At 41.5% G+C, this 10,857-nt stretch overlaps 1 protein-coding gene across 1 annotated transcript in view; it reads left to right on the top strand.

Moving 5' to 3' along the window:
- The window catches only part of LOC143289717 (delta-aminolevulinic acid dehydratase-like), a 21,846-nt gene extending 11,222 nt beyond the window's left edge, over positions 1–10,624 (top strand). The window contains exons 7-9 of the mRNA XM_076598784.1: positions 269–355; positions 889–1,018; positions 8,629–10,624. Of these exons, the coding sequence (XP_076454899.1) occupies positions 269–355; positions 889–1,018; positions 8,629–8,693 (282 nt within the window). The 3' untranslated portion in view covers positions 8,694–10,624. The remainder of the gene's footprint in view (positions 1–268; positions 356–888; positions 1,019–8,628) is intronic.
- The last annotated feature ends 233 nt before the right edge of the window (positions 10,625–10,857 follow it).

Here is a 10,857-nt window from a genome sequence, read left to right as displayed (position 1 = left end):
GTGTGTGTTGTCAATATGTGTGTGTGTGTGTGTGTGTGTGTGGTGAATGTGCGTGTGTGTGTTGCCAATATGTGTGTGTGTGTTGTCAATACGTGTGTGTGTGGTCAGTGTGTGTGTGTGTGTGTGTGTGTTGTCAATATGTGTGTGTGTTGTCAATATGTGTGTGTGTGTGTTGTCAGTATGTGTGTGTGTGTGTGTTGTCAGTATGTGTGTGTGTGTTGTCAATATGTGTGTGTGTGTGTTGTCAATATGTGTGTGTGTGTGGAAGGACCGTGACGTGGCGGAGGGAGCGGACTTTCTGATGGTGAAGCCAGGCATCGCCTACCTGGACGTGGCTCGCATGATCAAACAGAAGGTGAGGCTCAGGCCTGCACTCACATGGGTACACATGCACTCATAGTGACTTACACACACACGCACGCACACACGCACACCACAATCATGTGCACACATTTGTACACAATGCACATGTGCGCAGAAGTGTGCACATACTTTGTACACACACATATACACACATTCTCCTTCAAACACACACACTCCCTCACACACACATACTCCCTCACACACTGTATGTTGTTCCAGGACCCGACCCAATAGTCATATTACAACATGTTCCAGTACCCCACCCTATAGTCATATTACAACATGTTCCAGTACCCCACCCTATATTCATATTACAACATGTTGTTCCAGTACCCCACCCTATAGTCATATTACAACATGTTGTTCCAGTACCCCACCCTATAGTCATATTACAACATGTTGTTCCAGTACCCCACCCTATAGTCATATTACAACATGTTGTTCCAGTACCCCACCCTATAGTCATATTACAACATGTTGTTCCAGTACCCGACCCTATAGTCACATTACAACATGTTGTTCCAGTACCCCACCCATGCCCTGGCGATGTACCACGTGTCTGGGGAGTTTGCCATGCTGCACCACGCGGCCAGTGCCGGGGCCTTTGACCTGAGGGCTGGGGTCATGGAGTCACTGCTCAGCATGCGGCGGGCAGGTAACTCTCCCTCCTTACTGTCTGCTGTTCTGCTTGTGCCTGGGACCAGTGGTGCCGGTTGGTGTTATGTGGTCATGTAGGCTTGGTGTATGTGGTCATGTAGGCCTGGTTTATGTGGTCATGTAGGCCTGGTTTGTGTGGTCATGTAGGCCTGGTTTGTGTGGTCATGTAGGCCTGGTTTATGTGGTCATGTAGGCCAGCATTGTGTGGTCATGTAGGCCTGTTTATGTGGTCCTGTAGGCCTGGTTTATGTGGTCATGTAGGCCTGGTTTGTGTGGTCATGTAGGCCTGGTTTGTGTGGTCATGTAGGCCTGGTTTATGTGGTCATGTAGGCCAGCATTGTGTGGTCATGTAGGCCTGGTTTATGTGGTTGTGTAGGCCTGTTTATGTGGTCATGTAGGTCTGCATTGCATTATGTGGTCATGCATTCCTGGTTGTATATACTGTTTTGTGGTTAATGTATCAACATCAGTTGGTTTTGCTGTATTCTGGTTACTTTGTTTTTATCCTCTGGGGAAAATAGATGTACAGCTGACACATCATGTGTTATGACATGATGTGTCTTTTGACATGACACACAGCTGATGCACATTGTGTTATGACATGATGTGTCTTTTGACATGACATACAGCTGACACATCATGTGTTATGACATGATGTGTCTTTTGACATGACATACAGCTGACACATCATGTGTTATGACATGATGTGTCTTTTGACATGACATACAGCTGATGCACACTGTGTTATGACATGATGTGTCTTTTGACATGACATACAGCTGATGCACACTGTGTTATGACATGATGTGTCTTTAATGACATGACATACAGCTGATACATCATGTGTTATGACATGATGTGTACATGATACAACATAACGATGTGTGTGTCACAGGTGTGGACATCTTGATCACCTAATGATGTGTTATGACATGATGTGTACCTGATACAACATAACGATGTGTGTGACAGGTGTGGACATCTTGATCACCTAATGATGTGTTATGACATGATGTGTACATGATACAACATAACGATGTGTGTTACAGGTGTGGACATCTTGATCACCTAATGATGTGTTATGACGTGATGTGTACCTGATACAACATAACGTTGTGTGTCACAGGTGTGGACATCTTGATCACCTAATGATGTGTTATGACATGATGTGTACCTGATACAACATAACGATGTGTGTGTCACAGGTGTGGACATCTTGATCACCTAATGATGTGTTATGACGTGATGTGTACCTGATACAACATAACGTTGTGTGTCACAGGTGTGGACATCTTGATCACCTAATGATGTGTTATGACATGATGTGTACCTGATACAACATAACGATGTGTGTGTCACAGGTGTGGACATGTTGATCACCTAATGATGTGTTATGACATGATGTGTACCTGATACAACATAACGATGTGTGTCACAGGTGTGGACATCTTGATCACCTAATGATGTGTTATGACATGATGTGTACCTGATACAACATAACGATGTGTGTCACAGGTGTGGACATGTTGATCACCTAATGATGTGTTATGACGTGATGTGTACCTGATACAACATAACGATGTGTATCACAGGTGTGGACATCTTGATCACCTAATGATGTGTTATGACATGATGTGTACCTGATACAACATAACGATGTGTGTCACAGGTGTGGACATCTTGATCACCTAATGATGTGTTATGACGTGATGTGTACCTGATACAACATAACGATGTGTGTCACAGGTGTGGACATCTTGATCACCTAATGATGTGTTATGACGTGATGTGTACCTGATACAACATAACGATGTGTGTCACAGGTGTGGACATCTTGATCACCTAATGATGTGTTATGACGTGATGTGTACCTGATACAACATAACGTTGTGTGTCACAGGTGTGGACATCTTGATCACCTAATGATGTGTTATGACGTGATGTGTACCTGATACAACATAACGATGTGTGTGTTACAGGTGTGGACATGTTGATCACCAAATGATGTGTTATGACATGATGTGTACCTGATACAACATAACGTTGTGTGTCACAGGTGTGGACATCTTGATCACCTAATGATGTGTTATGACGTGATGTGTACCTGATACAACATAACGTTGTGTGTCACAGGTGTGGACATCTTGATCACCTAATGATGTGTTATGACGTGATGTGTACCTGATACAACATAACGATGTGTGTCACAGGTGTGGACATCTTGATCACCTAATGATGTGTTATGACGTGATGTGTACCTGATACAACATAACGATGTGTGTGTTACAGGTGTGGACATCTTGATCACCTAATGATGTGTTATGACATGATGTGTACCTGATACAACATAACGTTGTGTGTCACAGGTGTGGACATCTTGATCACCTAATGATGTGTTATGACGTGATGTGTACCTGATACAACATAACGTTGTGTGTCACAGGTGTGGACATCTTGATCACCTAATGATGTGTTATGACGTGATGTGTACCTGATACAACATAACGATGTGTGTGTTACAGGTGTGGACATGTTGATCACCAAATGATGTGTTATGACATGATGTGTACCTGATACAACATAACGTTGTGTGTCACAGGTGTGGACATCTTGATCACCTAATGATGTGTTATGACGTGATGTGTACCTGATACAACATAACGTTGTGTGTCACAGGTGTGGACATCTTGATCACCTAATGATGTGTTATGACGTGATGTGTACCTGATACAACATAACGATGTGTGTCACAGGTGTGGACATCTTGATGACCTAATGATGTGTTATGACGTGATGTGTACCTGATACAACATAACGTTGTGTGTCACAGGTGTGGACATCTTGATCACCTAATGATGTGTTATGACGTGATGTGTACCTGATACAACATAACGATGTGTCACAGGTGTGGACATCTTGATGACCTAATGATGTGTTATGACATGATGTGTACATGATACAACATAACGTTGTGTGTCACAGGTGTGGACATCTTGATCACCTAATGATGTGTTATGACGTGATGTGTACCTGATACAACATAACGATGTGTCGCAGGTGTGGACATCTTGATCACCTAATGATGTGTTATGACATGACGTGTACCTGATACAACATAACGTTGTGTGTCACAGGTGTGGACATCTTGATCACCTAATGATGTGTTATGACGTGATGTGTACCTGATACAACATAACGATGTGTGTCACAGGTGTGGACATCTTGATCACCTAATGATGTGTTATGACATGATGTGTACCTGATACAACATAACGTTGTGTGTCACAGGTGTGGACATCTTGATCACCTAATGATGTGTTATGACGTGATGTGTACCTGATACAACATAACGATGTGTGTCACAGGTGTGGACATCTTGATCACCTAATGATGTGTTATGACGTGATGTGTACCTGATACAACATAACGTTGTGTGTTACAGGTGTGGACATCTTGATCACCTAATGATGTGTTATGACGTGATGTGTACCTGATACAACATAACGATGTGTGTCACAGGTGTGGACATCTTGATCACCTAATGATGTGTTATGACGTGATGTGTACCTGATACAACATAACGATGTGTGTCACAGGTGTGGACATCTTGATCACCTAATGATGTGTTATGACGTGATGTGTACCTGATACAACATAACGATGTGTGTCACAGGTGTGGACATCTTGATCACCTAATGATGTGTTATGACGTGATGTGTACCTGATACAACATAACGATGTGTGTCACAGGTGTGGACATCTTGATCACCTAATGATGTGTTATGACGTGATGTGTACCTGATACAACATAACGATGTGTGTCACAGGTGTGGACATCTTGATCACCTAATGATGTGTTATGACGTGATGTGTACCTGATACAACATAACGTTGTGTGTCACAGGTGTGGACATGTTGATCACCTAATGATGTGTTATGACGTGATGTGTACCTGATACAACATAACGATGTGTGTCACAGGTGTGGACATCTTGATCACCTAATGATGTGTTATGACGTGATGTGTACCTGATACAACATAACGATGTGTGTGTCACAGGTGTGGACATCTTGATCACCTAATGATGTGTAATGACATGATGTGTACCTGATACAACATAACGATGTGTGTCACAGGTGTGGACATGTTGATCACCTAATGATGTGTTATGACGTGATGTGTACCTGATACAACATAACGATGTGTGTCACAGGTGTGGACATCTTGATCACCTAATGATGTGTTATGACGTGATGTGTACCTGATACAACATAACGATGTGTGTCACAGGTGTGGACATCTTGATCACCTAATGATGTGTTATGACGTGATGTGTACCTGATACAACATAACGATGTGTGTCACAGGTGTGGACATGTTGATCACCTAATGATGTGTTATGACGTGATGTGTACCTGATACAACATAACGATGTGTGTCACAGGTGTGGACATCTTGATCACCTAATGATGTGTTATGACGTGATGTGTACCTGATACAACATAACGATGTGTGTCACAGGTGTGGACATCTTGATCACCTAATGATGTGTTATGACGTGATGTGTACCTGATACAACATAACGATGTGTGTCACAGGTGTGGACATCTTGATCACCTAATGATGTGTTATGACGTGATGTGTACCTGATACAACATAACGATGTGTGTGTCACAGGTGTGGACATCTTGATCACCTAATGATGTGTTATGACATGATGTGTACCTGATACAACATAACGATGTGTGTCACAGGTGTGGACATCTTGATCACCTAATGATGTGTTATGACGTGATGTGTACCTGATACAACATAACGATGTGTGTGTCACAGGTGTGGACATCTTGATCACCTAATGATGTGTAATGACATGATGTGTACCTGATACAACATAACGATGTGTGTCACAGGTGTGGACATGTTGATCACCTAATGATGTGTTATGACGTGATGTGTACCTGATACAACATAACGATGTGTGTCACAGGTGTGGACATCTTGATCACCTAATGATGTGTTATGACGTGATGTGTACCTGATACAACATAACGATGTGTGTTACAGGTGTGGACATCTTGATCACCTAATGATGTGTTATGACGTGATGTGTACCTGATACAACATAACGATGTGTGTCACAGGTGTGGACATCTTGATCACCTAATGATGTGTTATGACGTGATGTGTACCTGATACAACATAACGATGTGTGTCACAGGTGTGGACATCTTGATCACCTAATGATGTGTTATGACGTGATGTGTACCTGATACAACATAACGATGTGTGTCACAGGTGTGGACATCTTGATCACCTAATGATGTGTTATGACGTGATGTGTACCTGATACAACATAACGATGTGTGTCACAGGTGTGGACATCTTGATCACCTAATGATGTGTTATGACGTGATGTGTACCTGATACAACATAACGATGTGTGTCACAGGTGTGGACATGTTGATCACCTAATGATGTGTTATGACGTGATGTGTACCTGATACAACATAACGATGTGTGTCACAGGTGTGGACATCTTGATCACCTAATGATGTGTTATGACATGATGTGTACCTGATACAACATAACGATGTGTGTCACAGGTGTGGACATCTTGATCACCTAATGATGTGTTATGACGTGATGTGTACCTGATACAACATAACGATGTGTGTCAGAGGTGTGGACATGTTGATCACCTAATGATGTGTTATGACGTGATGTGTACCTGATACAACATAACGATGTGTGTTACAGGTGTGGACATCTTGATCACCTAATGATGTGTTATGACGTGATGTGTACCTGATACAACATAACGATGTGTGTCACAGGTGTGGACATCTTGATCACCTAATGATGTGTTATGACATGATGTGTACCTGATACAACATAACGATGTGTGTTACAGGTGTGGACATCTTGATCACCTAATGATGTGTTATGACGTGATGTGTACCTGATACAACATAACGATGTGTGTCACAGGTGTGGACATCTTGATCACCTAATGATGTGTTATGACATGATGTGTACCTGATACAACATAACGATGTGTGTCACAGGTGTGGACATCTTGATCACCTAATGATGTGTTATGACGTGATGTGTACCTGATACAACATAACGATGTGTGTCAGAGGTGTGGACATGTTGATCACCTAATGATGTGTTATGACGTGATGTGTACCTGATACAACATAACGATGTGTGTTACAGGTGTGGACATGTTGATCACCTAATGATGTGTTATGACGTGATGTGTACCTGATACAACATAACGATGTGTGTCACAGGTGTGGACATCTTGATCACCTAATGATGTGTTATGACATGATGTGTACCTGATACAACATAACGATGTGTGTCACAGGTGTGGACATGTTGATCACCTAATGATGTGTTATGACATGATGTGTACCTGATACAACATAACGATGTGTGTCACAGGTGTGGACATCTTGATCACCTAATGATGTGTTATGACATGATGTGTACCTGATACAACATAACGATGTGTGTCACAGGTGTGGACATCTTGATCACCTAATGATGTGTTATGACGTGATGTGTACCTGATACAACATAACGATGTGTGTCACAGGTGTGGACATCTTGATCACCAAATGATGTGTTATGACATGATGTGTACCTGATACAACATAACGTTGTGTGTTACAGGTGTGGACATCTTGATCACCAAATGATGTGTTATGACATGATGTGTACCTGATACAACATAACGATGTGTGTGTTACAGGTGTGGACATCTTGATCACCTAATGATGTGTTATGACATGATGTGTACCTGATACAGCATAACGATGTGTGTCACAGGTGTGGACATCTTGATCACCTAATGATGTGTTATGACATGATGTGTACATGATACAACATAACGATGTGTGTCACAGGTGTGGACATCTTGATCACCTAATGATGTGTTATGACGTGATGTGTACCTGATACAACATAACGATGTGTGTCACAGGTGTGGACATCTTGATCACCTAATGATGTGTTATGACGTGATGTGTACCTGATACAACATAACGATGTGTGTCACAGGTGTGGACATCTTGATCACCTAATGATGTGTTATGACATGATGTGTACCTGATACAACATAACGATGTGTGTCACAGGTGTGGACATCTTGATCACCTAATGATGTGTTATGACGTGATGTGTACCTGATACAACATAACGATGTGTGTCACAGGTGTGGACATCTTGATCACCTAATGATGTGTTATGACATGATGTGTACCTGATACAACATAACGATGTGTGTCACAGGTGTGGACATCTTGATCACCTAATGATGTGTTATGACGTGATGTGTACCTGATACAACATAACGATGTGTGTCACAGGTGTGGACATCTTGATCACCTAATGATGTGTTATGACGTGATGTGTACCTGATACAACATAACGATGTGTGTCACAGGTGTGGACATCTTGATCACCTAATGATGTGTTATGACATGATGTGTACCTGATACAACATAACGATGTGTGTCACAGGTGTGGACATCTTGATCACCTAATGATGTGTTATGACATGATGTGTACCTGATACAACATAACGATGTGTGTCACAGGTGTGGACATCTTGATCACCTACTTCACACCCCAGGTGTTGGACTGGATCAAGGGGGATAAATGAGGAGTGCTGGCCCCTTGCCTTCCTCCCTGTCTTACCCACCATCGACACCCACACACACATACACACCTTCCTTCTTCCACTCTTACTCACTGGAAAAACTGGGAGAGTTGAGGGTCAGTGCCCATGGTCAGAACACAGGGAAAGTTGCCAGTCGGCAGAGTAACGAGGCGTACAACAAAAAGATTGTTCATAGACACAGAGAGAGAGGGGGAGAGAGAATCAAATTCAGATGTTTATTCATTTAAGGCCTTCACCCCACATGAGAGAGAGAGAACTGACAGGGAAAAAAAAAAGTGTCTTGCATCTCAAAGGGGCACAGCTGTGTTCTGGAGGGAACCATAGCTTTGTTTTCAACAGGCGTGCCTTTCTGGAGCAAAAAGAAAGAAGTGATTGTTCTTCTTATTGGATTTTGGATTGTCTGCCCTGGGTTTTTTCTGTGTTTTGATTTGTATTTCTTTGGGGGGGGGTTTGTTGGGGTTTTTTTCTTCTTTTCTCTTGTCTGGTTCCATTTGCCTGTCACTTTTCAAGACAGCTATTTCCGTCTGCAAAACAGGAACAGTTATTTCTGTCTGTAAAGAAAACAGGACAGACCAATTTATATCTGCAACTAAAAAGTCTTTTGCCTGTCACTTTTCAAGACAGTTATTTCTGTCTGCAAAGAAAACAGGACAGACCAATTTATATCTGCAACTAATAAGTCATTTGCCTGTCACTTTTCAAGAAAACAGGGCAGGCCATCTTATATCTGCAACTAGTTAGTCTTTTGCCTGTCACTTTTCAAGAAAACAGGGCAGGCCATCTTATATCTGCAACTAATAAGTCATTTGCCTGTCACTTTTCAAGAAAACAGGGCAGGCCATCTTATATCTGCAACTAGTTAGTCTTTTGCCTGTCACTTTTCAAGAAAACAGGGCAGGCCATCTTATATCTGCAACTAATAAGTCATTTGCCTGTCACTTTTCAAGAAAACAGGGCAGGCCATCTTATATCTGCAACTAATAAGTCATTTGCCTGTCACTTTTCAAGAAAACAGGGCAGGCCATCTTATATCTGCAACTAATAAGTCATTTGCCTGTCACTTTTCAAGAAAACAGGGCAGGCCATCTTATATCTGCAACTAATAAGTCTTTTGCCTGTCACTTTTCAAGAAAACAGGGCAGCCATCTTATATCTGCAACTAATAAGTCATTTGCCTGTCACTTTTCAAGAAAACAGGGCAGGCCATCTTATATCTGCAACTAATAAGTCATTTGCCTGTCACTTTTCAAGAAAACAGGGCAGCCATCTTATATCTGCAACTAATAAGTCTTTTCTCTCTACACATGAAACAAGACAGGCATGAACGGTTTTGTTTTGTTTTTCTTTGTTTTTGTTGTTGTTGTTGTTGTTTTTTGTTGTTGTTTTTGTTGTTGTTGCTTTTATTGTGTTTTTGGTGCCCCAGAGTTTGGGACATTTTGATGTCAGCATTTTGATGATGATTGGAGCGATAACAGCAAGGGCTCCATTCTGTTTTGGAGTACCTGACAAGACTGCTCTCTGAAACTGTTTGTTCAGGAATACTTTTATATGTTCCTTTTTTTCTTTTTCTTTTTTCTTACATATATATTCAGAAGTAATAATCCTGAACTTGATCATCTGCTTTGGGCTTTATGTTCAAGTTTATTGTCAGTGGGGTTTTTCCCCCTTTAATGTGATTGAATGTAATCTCCATGTTCTGTTATGCATTTAATTGTGAATGATTTTCCTGTTGTTAAGATTTTATGACAAAATGATATACAATGTAATCTGCAGGATATATGATGTATTAAATATTCACATTCATCCAAAATATGTAATGGATCTGACTTTGGGAGAATGCTGTTTTCATTTGATAGGCTGAAGCATTGGGCATACAATTATTACAGCAAGGTTTGATAATATACATGATCTGCATTATGCATATGTTGTGTGTGTGTGTGTGTATGTGTGTGTGAATGTATGCATGTGTATATATGTGTGTGTGTTTATGTGTGTGTGTGTATTTATATGTGTTTGTGTGTTTATGTTTGTGTGTGTGTGTGTGTGTGTGTGTGTGTGTGTGAGATGCATGTTTGTGTGTGTGTGTGTGTGTGTGTTTATGTGTGTGTGTGTGTGTGTGTGTGTGTGTGCACATGAAGCAGTAGCA

The sequence above is a fragment of the Babylonia areolata genome, chromosome 14 (genome assembly GCF_041734735.1).
Source record: "Babylonia areolata isolate BAREFJ2019XMU chromosome 14, ASM4173473v1, whole genome shotgun sequence".
Taxonomy (NCBI): domain Eukaryota; kingdom Metazoa; phylum Mollusca; class Gastropoda; order Neogastropoda; family Buccinidae; genus Babylonia; species Babylonia areolata.
Note: the sequence above shows the minus strand (reverse complement) of the source record. Positions and strands in the feature narration are given on the sequence as shown.